This window comes from Strix uralensis, chromosome 1, assembly GCF_047716275.1.
Source record: "Strix uralensis isolate ZFMK-TIS-50842 chromosome 1, bStrUra1, whole genome shotgun sequence".
NCBI lineage: Eukaryota > Metazoa > Chordata > Aves > Strigiformes > Strigidae > Strix > Strix uralensis.
This window is the reverse complement of record NC_133972.1, coordinates 152,604,647-152,622,002: the sequence shown is the minus strand read 5'-3', so window position 1 is coordinate 152,622,002 and position 17,356 is coordinate 152,604,647. Positions and strand designations below refer to the sequence as shown.

Here is a 17,356-nt window from a genome sequence, read left to right as displayed (position 1 = left end):
ATATCACATCCTAAGAATAACCTTGGACTATAAAGGAAACATACTCAGGTTCCCGGCAGTGAGTCTCAAATAGTAAAGATATGGATAAATGAGCATGCCCTTATTAATAATTGATTGAAATATAAGCAAAATATGCAGATCGACAAACAGGCTTCTAAAGAAATCTAAAGAACCATAAAAGTCAGTATCAACAGGGAAAGTGGCTATGGCATTCTGATAAGACCAAGTAGTTGAGTTACTCTCAAAGGCAGAACTCTGAGGGTGAGATTCAACTCATCTAGCTCGGGATGTCTACAAGGTAGACCTCTACATCTGACACATGCACTCTATCTTCTTTTTAAGCCCATAGCCAGAAATAGGCTCTGCAATTCATCCAGCCTATTTGAAATGTCTAATTTAAGATGAGATGGATCACATCCTAAAGGCACCTCTTTATTTCCATTTTCTTTAAATTGAATCTAAGTGATTTCAGATGTAGATGCTTTACAATGTAGATACTGACATCTGGTCAGAAGAATCCCACAGATTCTCTGGGCTCAATCCTTAACCCAAGGTCTAAATTTTTTAACACAGGAATGAAAAAGATACCAAAACTAAGGCAATCATTTTCATTAACAAAGCAGTTCTATGAGTGCTGAACCTAAAGAAGTCTGATTTCATGAGGATTTACAGCTCATGATTGATTTATTTTTATGTCTATTGTTGATTCTCCCCTATAAGGACTCCTTGGTATGTAATAGGGTGTGGGCAGACTTTTCCACAGTCAGGAGTGTGGACAATCCCTTTCCACTACCCGTCTACTTATTTTCATTAGATCCTTAGTAATTAAGTATCTTTAGGATCTCAACTTTTTTGTCAAATTGGTTGTAAATCAGCTAACAGCTTCCACAGACTGAATAATAGTAGAGAACAGAACTGTTTCCCTTACAATAGTGTAGCAGTTATGTCTTTCAAAGGAGGTGAAGAGCTGTGTTGTAGACCCTTCTCAGTTTGAGGAAATTTGAACACAGCTCTCTCTTCCCTAACAAGCTATGGGCAAAACTGGAGTAAGATTATTCTGCATCGTATCAGTGAAGTTGTGCAACTGTGCAGTCAGGAATGCGAATATATGGACAAGCAAGAAAAAGTCTAAATAGCTCTGTGATTAGGATACTCTCTAGAGGCAAATTCTCCTTCTTGCTCCAAGGGCTGTTTGTGCATTTTATTTAAGCACTCACTCTAATACAAAATTCATAAGAGGCATCTGATACAGACAGAATACAACTCAACGGGGATGAAGACAAACACTATGCATAGCTGAGGTAATCAACTTCAAAATACAAAACGAGGAATGATTGATTCAACAGCAGTTCTGCAGAAAAGCATGCTGAAGGTATAGTAGATCACAAGCTGACCATACGTCCCTAATGCTGTATCACAACAAAAAAAACAAACACACATGACACTGTGCAAGGAAAGTGTTCTGTGCAAGACACATGCTGTTAATCCCTGTGCTCTCCCCATAGACTTTTATTTGGAATACTGTGTCTGGTTTTGGACATTTTATTTCAAAAAAGATCAATCAGAAAGCGTATGGAGAACAGCAACAAGAATGGTCAGAAGTCTAGAAAATATGACCTGTTGAGTCTACAGAAAGGAGATGATGAGAATCTACAGGAGGACATATGATTACATTTGTGAAATACATGAAAGGTTGCTGCAAACAGAAAAGTTATCAGACTGCTCTGCATTTCCATTGAGGACAGAGTAAGTAGCAAATGTCAGGAAAGAGTAAGGGAAGAAATCTAATGGTAAGGTTAATGACTCTGAGCAACTGAGACAAATTACCTAGGCAGTTCAAGGAATCTCCATCCCTGGGTAGGTCAGTGGTAGGATTCATTGTTCTCATACCTTTCAGTAGTGAACTATCATTTGAAAAAACTGTAAAAGTTCCATACTGGATCCAAGAGCTTTACACTAAGATCTGTTTGGCCCACTCCTCACCTTCTCCTATGTAGGCAGCACAGCTTTTGCAGAGCTGAGTAGCTCAAACTCTGTGTGTCATCTGTTATCTGCCCTTGCCTCGGCCATGAAGTGCGTTTATTTCACTGGCTAGGTGGGCACTCACAGGTGGGAATCACTAGATTAGACAAGTAAGTGTCAGGAATTGCTATCTCATAGTGGGTCATACCTTGAGGCAAAGAATGAATTGGAAGACCTCTTGAGGTCTCAACCAGCCCTATTTTCTATTATTCTATGTGTTATCTGGGCTTTAAATAGCTTTAAAAGCATTACTTCTCACTCATCCTTTCTGTAAAGAGAAAAATGTATAAATGCACCAGGAGTTAGAGTAACAGTATATGGAAAAAGATTTCTTGCTGATGCACTGGAGTACTCATTTCTGAAAAGCTGTTTGAAAGATGGCTGCAAAACATTTCCCAAAAAAGGATGACTGCTTCTAACTCACAATTTTATTTAAAGGTCAAAACATTTGATGTCCCTTATATGCTTAAGATAATACACATTCTAAAGAAAGGCTGCCCTTACAAATACAGAGAACCAAAATGCCATGTTGTATCAAATGCCTAGTAATGGTATATGACTTGTGAGTTTTCTATGTACAAATACAATATAATATTTGCTGTAAGAAATCGTTCACCTTAAAAATATTAATGTTAAATAAAGAACAAATAAGTTATCAGGAAGTATTTAAACAACTACATATGAGATTTAAGAAGAAAGAAACAACCCCACAGAGACAATAAAAAGAAAATAACTTTTTTATGTTTTATTTAAAGTATAAAGATTTTATTTGTGATTTTTTTAGACAGAAGCACTTGGATTTTTTTGAAATACAAGTTCAGCTCTCACTAACTCCTGCTAGAACAAACAGGATACCTCACTATGGTTTTAATAAAAGAGTTTAAAGTCTAAATCACATATATTCTTTAGGCTCTCACATCAAAACTTCAGAACTCAAAAAATACATAGACTATTATAAACTCCTCCCCTATCAAAATGCATTAATTTAATTTCAGTTTATCAAAATGCAACTAAGATCACTCTGCAAACATATTTAGGCAGAGAAATGTGATGACAACTGATACTTGAATTTAAGACTATAAAAGAACTGTCTTCCACCTTCAATGAAAACAGCAGGGAACAGTATAAATTACTTTAAACTCTCACCCTCCAAAAATTATATGTATTAACTTCTTAAATGCACTACTACTCCCCTATACAATCTTGTACTGTTACATTGACTCTTACAACCTTAGTCCTGACCGATCCCTTTGCAACTTCAAGACAATACACTGGAGAAATAACATGAGGAAACAGTCAAACATAGTTATCATGCAGAAGCAGCTTTTCAGCACAGCACTGATTCTGCAATTTTATTGTATCACCAGAAGTTTAACAAATCACAAGATGCGGTTGCTGGAGTTTACTGAGTTTACAAAAGCACTACCAGATTAGATGTAAACTGTTCTTATTAATAAACTATAATATATCCTCAACAGACAGTTACACTTCAAGGACATAACAGTTCCTCCTGTTACACCATGTAGTCCTGCAAAAGAGACAAAATCTAAACTCGATAAGCACTGAAAACAGTGTGGTTGAATTTAAGATTTCTAATATGAATTCATTTGTCTGAAAGACAACTGGTTTTGAACACCATTTTTAAACAATTAGCATTTAAAGATATTTTTCCTGCTTATAAGTCTAAATTAAGAAGACTCACTGTTGCTCACTTTTAAAGAGATTAGGTTGTCTATGATAACTTGTAGCTTATTAACCATGATACAGTAAGACATATGATTAAGACAGCCCACATGATCTAATCTTAACTCAAAAAATCATCCCCACCTCAAAGCTCATTATTAAGGTGTAATGTCTATTGCAGTCAGACAAGTATAGAAGAGATCATAACTCATCATTTCTTGTGTGCTTTTGGGTTTTATCTCCCCAAGTTCCTGTCAAAAAAGCCATCAAAGATGTTCAGAAAAAAAGAAAAGACGCTGAAACAAAAAAAAAGTCCTTCTTGGAAAGGGTAGCCCTGATGGACTTCTTGGAAACTTTCATAGCCTTCTGACTGACTGTGAATATGACAGTAAAACTTTAAGGAAGCCAGTAAAGCAGAGGGTTGAGAGGTGGCATTCACGCAAAGAAAATTCCCAAGACTGTCAAGTCTACCTTACAGATAAAAACTGAACATTTATATACATGGCTAACTTCACATTCCACTAAATTTCAAAGTTCAAACCATTATATTACTTTTTCGTCCTTATGCTCCAAGTATTTTACAACTTCACTGGCAGGGTAAAAACACATTTTATATCAGTTCTGTAGTAACCTACCACTTCTGTGTATTTTTGCATTTACAATATATACACTAATTAGGCTGTTGTTTCAATGGAAAAATCAATTATTTGACATTCTCAGTTATTTAGACATTACCCAGCTCACAGATGCATGCAGACAAAATCCAGAATGGACCATTCAGCCCCCTAACCTCACTTCCAGAGACCACTGAATTTCACCCAGTCACCACTTTCTAGGATACAGTCCCAGTGCCTTAAAGTATGATCTACACTCTTGTCTTTAAGATGTAAAATCAAATGTTTTCTTCTTTTTGTTTCAAAGAATGCAAAAGTAGATTTATTTGACAAGATTTCAGAAAGCACATACTGGCTGGTGTTAAATACCTAATTTTTGGGTTCTTTGTTACCTAAATCCTGTATCAACTTTTCTATTTTTTGGCCCTATATGATGTCAGGCCTTTCTACATCCAACCCATCCTGCTTGTACTTTTTGAATGCGGGAACATCAGCACTATTGCAGTCTTCTGAAATTTTACTCAACATTAACATTAGCAAACCCAGTAATTAGCGTAACTGCCAGTCTGTATAATCTCCAAATACATTCTGCTTAGTCACTAAGAGGAAGTACTACTGCTGTTATTTGTAGACAGTGCCCAAAAGTGTGCTAGATGCTTTAGAGAACAGTTGTAAACACTGGGTCTTCTTGAATAGCAAATGGTACAAGCTGTAACATCCTGCCAAGTATTTTCTACAGTATAAAATGTCCAAGCATGTGGTAAGAGAGAAGAGTAAGGAATAATGACAATTTTGAGAGACGCCAAAAAAGTATTACAAATTCTTAAAACAAAAGAAAGGGGAGATGATAATATTAGGACAGAGCAGAGAATGAGGTAGTAGGAAAGGAGAAGCACAGGGAAGAGGGCAGGGCAGGGCAAGGCAGGACAGGGAAGGGGACAACTGTCTTCCTCAGCTATATCTTTGCATTTAACTTCCATCATCACTTATTTTACACTGCATAAAGTTATCACTTTTAAAGTCACCTTGACCATATTTTATTTTATAATACATAGAAACAAAAGCAAAATGACAAGTTGTGTAGCAATGGACTGTTCTGATCAGCACCCCACATCCAGACAAAACACACTGTAAGGTTATGGAAGTATAACTTAAAGAACTAACATTGCCTAGAGTCCTAGTTCACTATGTAGCCAAAAGCAAATCTTTCTCATTACCCTATAAACTTTGGAAATTCCCATATACGTAACTCTATTTTCAAAACACAAAATCCATAATCACCACCTACATCTCTGTCATCCCTCCAGCCCCAAAATCCAAATCCTAAACCTACAATGTTTCAAAGCAGCGTAAATCAGAGTTGATTATTTCTAAAGCATGATAATTATTTATAAAGCAGTACAATAGCTTTGTGTGGTGGATATTTACACTGCTGTGACTCACAGCCATCAATCTATTGCTTCTTGTCCCCCAGGCCCAGCATTCTGCCCCACATCTCATTCACCCATGGTACCAAACGGACCCCACACAGTCTAGCTTCTTTGAGGTCCTCTTGCCAGAGATTTTGTTTCAGCCAGTGTAGCTACTCAATTTTTACCATGGCTGTGCCATCGCTGACACAGCAACTGAGCACACGCAAGCCTGCAGTCAGTCATACCTTCCTAAAGCTTACTCTGGACTTGACAGTGGTGACTACCATCTAGCTAACCGACCATGTTTCCACCTGTCTTCTCCCGCTGGATAAAACAGATGACAGTACCAGCTGATTTCAGCCACACATACATACAAAAGAGATCTTTTATAAGGACCTCATGGTAAACCTGTGATACTTTGCAAATATATGAAAAGCTGGATGATTTCATAATGAAATTTCTCTTGGGAAAACTTGTCTTCTACTGGGCGAAACTGTCCATACCCATGAAAAACTGAAATGCAAGTATTTTCAGAGCTGAAAGTCTGACTTTACAAGGAGAGCATTTTATCTTTAGAATGGCTTGACAAGGGAGCTGGAAACTCATGATACTGAAAGTAGAAAAGTGTATATGCACATCACACGGGCTGAAACGTAAGTCTTTACAATGTCAGCATCCTAGCATCTTCTACAAATCTTTTTTCTGTGTGCAGCCTCTCAAGCCAGTCCTTTGACATAGAAATAAAGTACAAATGAAAAGTAAAAAAGCACAAGACTGATCCCATAAATCAATCCATATACAGGAAATGTGCTATCTAAAATCTGTTAGCTTACACACACAAAACTAGAATTTATAAGAGGAAGGATGTGCATAATGTAAAGGAAAAGCCATCATTAAAAGTTCTATGCTACATCGAAGAGAGTAAAACATCCACAAAGGTAAAATTTGAAAATATGTCAATGTTCCTATAACAGCAGAGAAGGACTTACACCCAGTGTACAGACATAAATTCACTCTCTCTGTGTGTCATGCATTATGCATATTAAATATTATGCAAAATATATGTTCAATAACCTGTCAAAAAGGCACCTTCTTAGTACATTACATCCAAAATGCACTCCAAGGGTCCCAGAAAATCCAGAAGACAGTCGAAGCAGCAGTGTTTGCTGCCTATCCTCCTTTTTAAAGCGGAAGCCCTGCCACAGGAACACAGTGCACAACTGTAGCTAGGCGTATTTCACAGACCAAACCAGGCCAAAGGAGAAAGCAAATCTGGAAAGCTTCTGCTTTCCATACCATCAGGTTCCAGCAAATCCTGGCAAGAATTCATGCTGACCTGATCACTATTAGTTGCCACAGATTACAACTCAATACCATCTGCATCTTCTTTCCCCAAAAAGAGTAGAACTAGCATAAGGAGAAGAAGTTATGTATCTATTTTAAATCCACACATGTTTACTCCAGGGAGTGAAAAGAAAAGAATAAATAGTCCACATTACAGATGTGAGTCACACTACTTAATGCACTTCTGGAAGATGCTCAAATACCACAGTGATGGGCACAGCATGAGAATTTGAAAAGCATAAAATAGAAATAGAATGGAGAAAGGAAGTAGAGCCCAGGGACTAGCCATTCATACTGACACTCAATCACCATAAATTATCAAAAAAATTAGAGGAAATCCATGCTTGCCACTTTCTACAACATTTGAACAGTTCTTGTGATAATATCTCTAAATGTCAACTCTTGTTTTCAGCATCCTTTTTTATCTTCCTATATTTCTCCATGGAATGAAATGACACAATTTTATTGCTTAGTCAGACAAAAATACCTTCCACTTCAAAAGGAGCTTGCCTTCGAGGAGAATTACACTTGAACAAAGACTGCGGGATTTAGCTCTATATTTATCTCTATGCAATAACAATAGTTCATTCACATAGATATTGGGGGTTTTTCTTTCTTCTTCTTTCTCTTCTCATGACAGAAGGAAAACATCTGTCAAGAGACTTAAATTCAGTAATATCTACCTAAAAATGCAGAACAAGCTCTGGTATGACTTTGGTGGAGAGTTGTGCTGAAGAAATCTGTAGATATTTTCAGAATAAATATGTACCTGATGGTTCAGAAACCACTTCACTTTTAAGAAAAATGAAACTGGTGAGTTATTAACGTGACACCAGATCACTTCTCAGTATCCTGTAAAATATTGTGGGCCACTATCCAAATTCCACTGGCAACAGCATTTTCCTGAGAGCATTGTTTTAGGGTACCCTTTGTGGATAAACTTTATGCTACACCACTTCCCTCACGGCTTACACAAACTCAGGAGGAAGCTTTAGTGAGACATAATGAGAAACTAAACCCACATGAAGTTTATAGTTTAGATTTGATGAAGACCTTTCTTTTGTCCATTGTCTTCTTCCAAGATTCCGAACATTACAAACTAGAACACTTCTGTTTCATTTCTTAAGTTGGTTTTACCTTGTCATTACTTGAGAACTGTTTATTCTCCATTTGTAAGCTCAACAGTTCAAGGTGATCCTAGCATCATACTGAAATCATACTTTATATTGGTTCATAAGTATTATTGTCCACAACAAGAGTTGCCAGAAGCCTTCTTTAAAACTGTAATACATTATTATATATTTAAACTGCACGTTGAATAATTTTCCATTTCCTTTTTCGTTAGTAATTATTAAGAACGAAGAAATTTTAGACAAGAATTTGCATTTATTTTGATAGGCCACACAATTTAGCAATGTAAAGGAGTCTAAATTGCTTTAAAATAGAAGTACCACCAATAGCAAGCAAATTGTATAGCATGAGACTGAGAGGTAGTGATAAAACAAGGTATGGCACTTTATTTCCAGTGCTCGCATTAGACTGACATACTTCAAAATGTTCACCTAATAAAAAACCTTTTTAAACAGACATTGAAATGTTTTTAGGAGATCACCTCATAGTTTAGTAGCTGTCACACAAATGGTATCTGAAGTTTTCATAAGACACTAACAATAATGCAACGAATCTTGGAAACAGACTTCCAAAGTCAGCAGCTGAAGCCCAGAAGCAGCTTCCAGGTAGCGAGTGCGAGGGGCCAGCTGCAGTTAACGTGTCCAAGACACGATAGTAATTTGGGTATTAAAAAACGCTTTCTGCTTCAGCTTCACCACGCTCATAAAACTCATGGCCACTACAAGCAGTCGCTTCGCTTGTGTTTAAGCCGCTAGAAGTCAGCGTGATTCCTCCGCCCCGGAGGGACAACAGTTTTCCTGAGTTTCCTCGGTGCCTCCCAGCCGGGCCAGGGAAGGACCGACCCACCGCCACAGCGGGACCCCGCGCCCCGGGCAGGACCGGGCCCCCCTCGCGGCTGGGGCACGGCGCGAGGGCAGAGCTCTCGCCTCCCCGTCCCCCCCTGCTCCGCGCCGCGCCCGGCCAGCGCGGCAGGACGGGACCCCGCGCCGGGCTGCAGCGGCGGCGCCGCCGCGGACAGCTCCCGGTGCCGGAGCCGGGCCGGGCCGGGCGGCGGACAGCTCCCGGTGCCGGAGCTGGGTCGGGCGGCCGGGGACAGCTCCCGGTGCCGGAGACCGGCGGCCGCGGACAGCTCCCGGTGCCGCTGCCGGAGCCGGGCGGCCGCGGACAGCTCCCGGTGCCGGAGCCGGGCGGCCGCCGCCTCCCATGCCCGCGCCGGGCGGGCGGCTGGGCGCCCCGCTTCCCCCGGCGCCGGGGCTCACGCTTGGAAAGAGCAGCGGGGCGGGGGCGGGCGGCAGACACGTTGTCGGGGGAAGATGGCGGCTGTGGCAAACCCACCCAGCGAGACGGCCGGAGCCTAGGCCCCGGCGGTCCCGGTCCGCCCCGGGCGGCCGCGCCAGCGCCGGGCAGGGCCGCCGCCGCCAGCACGGAGCCCGCCGCGCCCCCGGGACGGGGCCCGATGCCGCCGATCCGCCCCCTCCGGCGGCGCCAACCGCCGCCGCGACCCACCCCCCTTCCTCCCGATGGCACACGCCGGGTGAGAACGGCACCTGTGCGGCCATGTTGGGCGCCTTGCCCCCCCCAGCGCCGGGGCGTGCGGAGCCGGAGCCGCCGCGCCGCCGCCCGCCCCGCGGAGCGCGGCTGAGGCAGGCGGCGAGCCCGGGCCGCGCCGCCCCGCCGGCCCGGCGGCCCCCCGGCCCCGTCCCCGCCCGCTCCCGCGGCGGCAGGTTTCCCCCCCGCCGTGCCCCCACACTCGCCCGGCGCCGAGCAGCCGCCGGGGCACGGCCGGCGGCGAGAGACAGCCCTGCCCGCCCCCGGCCGCCCGGCTCCTCTGTCCCGCCGCGGCCGTGCCGCCCCCGAGGCCGGGGAAGGGACCCTCCGCGCCCGCGGGCCGGGAGGACGAGGAAGGGATGCGCCCGCCCTTACTTGAGCACGGATTGCTCCTTCTCCTCTTCCTTCTTCTGGCGGTCCATGACGGCCAGAATGATCTTCCGCTCTTCCTCCGTGAGGTGGCTGAGGTCGGGCATCTCGGGCTGAGGAGCCGGAGGAGGCTGAGGGGCAGCGGGGCCGCCCCGGGGCCCGGCGGGAGCCGACATGTTTGGTGGGAGCTCACCGCCGCTACGGGAAGCGCTGCCCTGACTCCAGCGGCCGCGGCGGCACCAGCGGGAGCGGGAGCGGCCGCCGCCGGCGCCGGGAGAAGCACATACAAATCAATACCCTGTAATCAACCGGCAGCCTAATGACGGCCCCGCCGGGGAGGGGCGGGGTGGCCGGCGGCCCCGACCTCGCACCCACCCGCCCGGCCGCCGGCTCGCCGGGGGCAGCGGGATGGACGGGGCCGGCGGGGCCCGGCGGGGAGAGCGGGGAGGGGAGAGGGCAGCGCCGGGGGCGGGGTGGGGAGGGAGAGGGGAAAGGGCAGGATTGGCCGCGGGAGCGCTGTGGTTTGGGTGCGAGCGGGATTATCCTAACCCCGAGCACCCCGCGGGGAGAGGGGGGACGGAGCCAGCGGCAGGGCGGGGGGGGTGGGGGGGGGTGGGCAGGAGACGGGGGCAGAGGCTGCCGGGGGGCCGGGCGAGAGCGGAGCCCCGACGCCTCTGGGCGCGCAGCGGGGGAAGCCCCAGCGGGCGAGTGCCAGTCCCGGCCGCCCGCCGCGGCTCATAATTCCTCGCCGCCGTCCATGGAGGGGGCCACGGGGCGCCGCGCCCGCCTCCCGCCGCCGCCTCCCGCTGCCGCTCCTCGGCCGGGCCGCGCCGCTCGCTGCCGCCGCCTCGCTTGGCTGGTGCCCTCTCGGCTGCGGGATGGAGCCCGCCTAACCCATGGCATGGCGGAGAGCCGGAGTCACGGGAGGGGGCTCCGCATCGCCCCACCGCCACCGCCTCCCCCACCCGAGCGGCGCGGGGCCCGGCTGCCGCCCCTCGCGGGCTGGGCGGCGGGGGGCGGGCGGCAGCTGTCCTTATTTATTTATTTATCCCCGCACAAAAAAATGGACGCGATAAAAATCACGCGAGGAAGGACAAGGAGGAGCCAAGGCGCCGGCGACGCGCTGGGAGGACCGAGCCCGGCGGCCGCGGGAGGGGGGGGCGAGAGGGCGGAGAGACGCTGTGCGGCCGCCGCCCTCGCTGCTCCCGCCGCCGGGGCTGCCCGGAGGGGGGGCGGGCGGAGAGGGGCACCCGCTCGGCCCCGAGAGCAGCCCCAGGACGAAGGAGCTGGTGGGGGGAGCGCCGGCCCCCGGGAGAAGGAGGCGGCGGGAAGGGCGAGGGGAGAGGCGGCCCGGGAGGGCGGCAGGGCCGCCACAGCCCCTTCCCCTCGAAGGCCCGACGACGCGGTCTGCAGAGAAGCGGTCGCCGGCCGGGCCACCGGCTGCCCCGGGCCGGGACAGGCACTGCCGGCCGGCCGGGCGGGCCCAGCCCAACACAGCTGCTGCTCCACGGTCGCCGACGGAACGTCCTGCTGGAGTGTCCTTCAGCCAACGCGAGGTGTGAAATTTCCCTCGGCGTCTGTCTGGACGGATTCCTCCAACCCAGAAGAGCAGGAATGCGACACGATGAGAGAAGGCTGGAGAAGGAAATCCTCCTCCCGCCCTGGAAACCAGGCGGTGGGGGAATAAACCTCTCAGAAGGCTTTTCCTACCTCTAAATCCCCCACCTGAGCAGTCATTTTGATGGCAAAAAGTAATTTCTGGAAAAAGAATTCTACAATGCCCAAAAAGCCATCCAGCCCAAATAAACGGGAAATAACCTATCCAAGAATGCTGAAGAAACAGTTCAATCCAGATCTGTAGGTTTTCATTCTGTTTACAGACAATAGAGTTCTACCTGCTCTTCTCTCACATTATGAGACATAACTCCTATTTCACATCACTGCTGGATAACATATAAGTGTATGTAGCAATAGTAAAGAGGCTTTGGCGGGTTTAGTTTGGACAGTTTGAAATCTCCACCACAGATCATACATTCCTGAAGCTGGCACCATTTCTAACGGACAATGACATCAACTGATAACCAGGTGCAAAGGCGTGGAAAAAAAAAAAGTCATCTTCCAGAACGTATCCGGGCCCTAGTTAGCTGCTTTTCCACAGAGAATAAATTCTAGATGCAGCTCCACTAGCTAGAGTTCTGCATGCAATATGGGGCTGAAGACACCATTCCTTTGGGAAAACGAGTTCTGGGGTAACAGATCACCAGAAGGACATGATAGGTTAGCTGTGGCAAATCAAGTCTTAACAGTAACCCACACCTATTATCATGCACATATATTCATCAAATTTTAATTTTATCTACAAAATGTCATTGGCATCCTTAGCTGAAAGGAACCTGTTCCATTTCTTGATGTAAAATTATGTATAATAGACCCTTTGTTATTATACATAAACCACTGTATAGAAACTGAGCATACTATATTTGAGTAGATACCCTTGTAAAATAAACTATATGATTTTTCATCGAGTCCTGAAAGCATTCTGCTCTTCCAGTCCACATCACCTTCACCTTTTGGACTGGATTCCAGCCAGCTGGCTCTCACCCAGTTCCTTGTTTCTTCCAGGCACTAGATAAATCTGGCATCGAAGTCAAAAAGAGGAGGAAATGTAGAACTGTGTGTCATCAGATTACCAAAGATAGTACAGTCCTTATCAATCTATAAATGTTGAATGGAAGAATTAACTGGACTGATCCCTTTGGGAAACTACATTTTATCCTGGGGAAGTGAGGAAAGATAGAAATCACTCAATCGCTTCTAAGAATAATTAAAAAGAACCAGGCCACTTGAAAGCAATCTCTCCATTCTGTCAGGTTACACAGTTGTTTCAAAAACATTTCATGCCATGTCTCAACCATAAACACTAACAGTATTCTGACCATAGTTTTGGTTTCACTACAGTGCTTTGTGCACTGTTTCATTCATCTGAATTTCTTTCTGATGGATATTTACCTCTGAACTTTCTGGATTTACAGTGCCTGCTTCTGTAATCATTTCAAAGCACCTGTGATTTTTCATCCACAAGTTACAAATACCTGCTCTCAGCATGATTGTAGAATTTCTTTTCTGCTTGGTATTTGCCTTGTTCCCACTAAATCCTGTACCATTAAGTGGGTAACTATAAACAAACAAATCCAGGGACAGGAACTGTAATCCCCATATATTATCTAGCTATTTGCTTTGAAAAGAGAGAGCAGATTCAGAGCAGAAGACATCCTGTGACTCACTGAAAAAATGGTTCAACTTGACCTTTCTATGCTTCTACCTTTCTTTCTTCCCATCAATTCCACCTATCATTCCTCGCATTTTCCTGCAATTAAATTAAAACATTATTTGTTCATGTTCCTGTCAGCCTGTCTCAGAGACAGAATTGTCTCATGCTGTTACTGTTATTTACATTACCCAGGTGACATACTGATAAAAATATACTCAGAGCACAGACTTCTCTACCTACTCCAGAGTAATGGTGTTAACAGTAATCTACAATCAACCAACAAGACAAATTACTATAATGTAGTATGATCATTTATGAAACCTATCTTTAAGGAGCGTTCATTTGCAGTCCCCTCAGTAGTGAAACTGTAAATTCTATAAATTCTGACCTTCAGGGTCATGTGTCTCCAGGTACCTGCCCTTCCTGTTCATCTTCAATCTCAGAAAAAACAGATTCCCATCCCTGGTTTACATTATTCTGCTGGAATTGTTCTTCCACTATATAATCTGCAACTCCAGCCATATAACAAAGGTATGTGATACTTTCTTTTGGTGGCTTCTCTAAGTCATCTACACGTACTGACACCAGCAGGTTTATTAATATGTTTTCTGATACTGATATTTTGTTTTTCTGTTCCTTTCCAGTTCTGTTAGACAAGAGGTGTTCCCAAGGAAACGGTAGAATTGTAACCTGATTTTATATCACCACAAAATGTCTTTCACTAAGGGTCTCATTATACTTACTCCCATTTCCTTCCTCATAGCAGCTACAAGAGTGAGTTGGTAGATTCATCGTTCAAGCATGTTAAGTGTAATTCTTTCCTGAAAAGGTAACGCTAACATCTGCTTTATAATCTTTTGTATAAGGGAGAAATCCAGTGTAACATTCTTTCCATTATTTTTTGGTCCCAAGTTGAAACATTCACACTTGGAAAACATCTTTATGTAGCTGACATGAAAGGAACTTTAAAGTATTCTGTTATGGATCAGTGAATGAAGAAAATGAAAAACATGTTCTTGGCTGAAAACCTCCAGTACTCAGACTCTTGATGAATCAAATCAGATATATAACCACCAAGAAACGCATCCTGTAGGACTCTTCCTGGAGGCATTTTGCAAGGGACCCCTGAAATTCCTGTTGAGGAAGGACAAAACTTTACGCTGCAACAATTTGTGATTCCCAGGTCCTATACTAAGTGCTATCAAACCATCATGGACTGGTTTACCAGTGCAGTCTTGGATCTTCCCCAGCTTACCCCTGTCTAACTTGAGGAAGCTAATTATATTGTATAATGTCACTTACATCTTCATTTGGTTTCTTTCAGGAGGATTTTGCTTACTCTATATGCAATTTTTTCTGCTCCAAGCAAATTCCTTTTAGTTGGGTACTTCCCTGCGGTAATTTGAAGAATGATAAATATTTATGGGTAAAAGTTAGTTTTCCTTATTTGTTACTCTCATTTCTCTTACAAGAGGGTTATCCGTATTTTACACAGGACCACCCATACCCCTAAGTCAACTATCTCAATGAAATAGCCCCTCCCAGTTTCACTGGTGTAAACAATCTGTCTGCAGTAGATGGAAAAACATTGGTCTCTTAGCTAGTGCCCCCACTTTTTCCTCCTCTCCATGCATGTGATTGGTAACTTCACTGGCTCAGAAGGGGGAAGTCCTTAAGTTGTGCTGAAGAGTGTAACTCAATCCTATTCACTTCCAAAACCTTTCTCTGCTCAGGAAGTACCATTAGCAAAAACCTTTTGTATTAGAGGAGTGGGGGCTCTCCGTGGGCATAATGGTAGCTGTGGGTGGTATGAAGGAGCTACAGCCTTATTCCTAAATCAGCTTGGGTGGCAAGAGATTGATTTGCCTCCTGTCAGTGGACCGAGGAGCTGGTATCCAGGTTGTATTTTGAAATGTGACGTGGGAGAGGCCCTGGTATGTAGGTGTTTTATAAGCACAGTTCGCTGAAAACTGAAGAAAGGCTCAGATCGGTCAGATTGTTTTCTATTTTAAGGCTAAGAGAGTTGAGGTTGTTCAGCCTAGAGAAGAGAAGGCTCTGGGGAGACCTTTCAAGACTTGAAGGGGGCTTACAGGAAAGATGGGGACAGACTTTTTAGCAGGGCCTGTTCTGATAGGACAAGGGGCAATGGTTTTAAACTAAAGGAGGATAGATTCAGGCTAGATATAAGGAAGATATTTTTTACAATGAGGGTGGTGAAACACTGGAACAGGTTGCCCAGAGAGATGGCAGATGTGTGGAAACATTCCCTGGAAACATTCAAGGCCAGGTTGGACGGGGCTCTGAGCAACCTGATCTAATTGAAGATGGCCCTGCTCATTACAGGGGGTTGGACTAGATGAGCTTTAAAGGTCTCCCCCAACCCAAACTATTCTATGATTCTGTGAATGGGATACTTGATAAACATGATTTCTAGGACTCGGGATGTTTTGTCCAGAGCAATTATACACAGAAATACAGTTCATAAGATTGTAAATATGATCAATTCTAAAAACTTTATCACGTCTCATTTCTGCAATTCTGTTTACATGCTCAGTTTGAAATATTCTGACTGAACTAAGTGTGGCATATAACATGCTGAATTAAAGGTGTAAGTAAAAGTCTTTACAGGATCTTAAACTTACTCAATATTTTCTGTCTGAATTTGACAACTCAGTTTTGATTGTTATTCAGTTAGTCAGTTGAAACTCAAAGGAGGAATTTTTCAAAGAATTTCTGTGCAATGAAGTTCTTTGGTTATACATTTCTGTTTGACTCTCGACCTGTACCACTAATGTTTCTACTGTTGGGCAGTAAATTAATTTCTGTACTCTAACAAGCCCTGATAGTACTAAGCCAAGGATTTTGGTTTTGTAGCAATTGTCAGGCTAATTTTCAAGAATCCTACCAAAACCATACAAGAGTCTGTTCTTATTGGTCACTCACAGGACATTCATTGATATTTAATACAAATTGTCCCAAACTCAGGCACTTTGGTTTCTTTTTAGCTGTTCAGAGTTGTCAGATACTATACAGGTTTCAAAATCCCAAATAATGAGTTTATAGACATTATTCAACACATAAAGCATGGGCTCACATTAGCACAGTAGGTGCTGAGAACGTTATCACATGTTCCTGTAAAGTATGGATGCAGCATGGCCTTCCCTGTTTGCTGATTTCTAATCCCTCTTCCCTGACCCCTCCTACATTTCTGAAACTCAAGCTACTTCAGAAGAAACAACTGTATTCTTAAGTCCGATGTGATTTTTATTTTTTTTCATTCAGTCAGAAGATTATCCTCCAGAGTTGGTACAGAGTATCCTGTACCAGATCTCAGGAATATATTCACTCCTATTGTAGTGACAGCTTGAAAGTCCCAAATCTCTTGATTTTATACAGGATAGAAATGATTGTTTGCTTTTTATATTTTTATGGAGTATAATATGTGATTCTGTCTCTCAATTCATTATTACAAGTAGTAGTAATATCCTGACTTATTGTTGCTATTAATAATAATAATAATATTACCTAGAAATCCTAGTCATGTATGAAGAGTCTAGTGCCCTAGATACTGATAGAAAAAATAGCACAGACAACAGCCTGTTGACACAGAAAGCTCAAAGAGCCATAGACAAAATGTAATGGGTAAGTAACTCAGATACATGCAGCGGGTTGAAATGAGAAGACAGCAGTAAGATAAAGGTAGCAACACTAAATAAGTGGAAGATGACTGTTTTTTTTCAAGAACATTATTGTAAGATGGGTTAAATTGATCTTTGAAGAAAAATAAGGAGAGAGGTTTTTGGAGGTGGAGGGGTAATGCTGGGGATGAGCTGTTTAAGCTTTTCCCAAAGCATCACACGAGCGGGAACTTCTCAAGGTAACGCCCATCCATGCAAAACCAGCCCATTACTGAGGCCCTTCTCTCACTGCATTCAGTTTCAGTAGTGGCCTCCCTCTCAGCG

The 17,356-nt window shown here is 44.2% G+C and overlaps 1 protein-coding gene across 22 annotated transcripts in view; it reads right to left on the bottom strand.

Annotated features, from left to right (window-relative positions):
* The window catches only part of RIMS2 (regulating synaptic membrane exocytosis 2), a 500,034-nt gene extending 488,912 nt beyond the window's left edge, over window positions 1–11,122 (bottom strand). For all 22 annotated transcript variants that reach the window (XM_074886104.1, XM_074886094.1, XM_074886112.1 and 19 more), the window contains exon 1: window positions 10,130–11,122. In XM_074886104.1, the coding sequence (XP_074742205.1) occupies window positions 10,130–10,299 (170 nt within the window). In that variant the 5' untranslated portion in view covers window positions 10,300–11,122. The remainder of the gene's footprint in view (window positions 1–10,129) is intronic.
* Window positions 11,123–17,356: the final 6,234 nt, after the last annotated feature.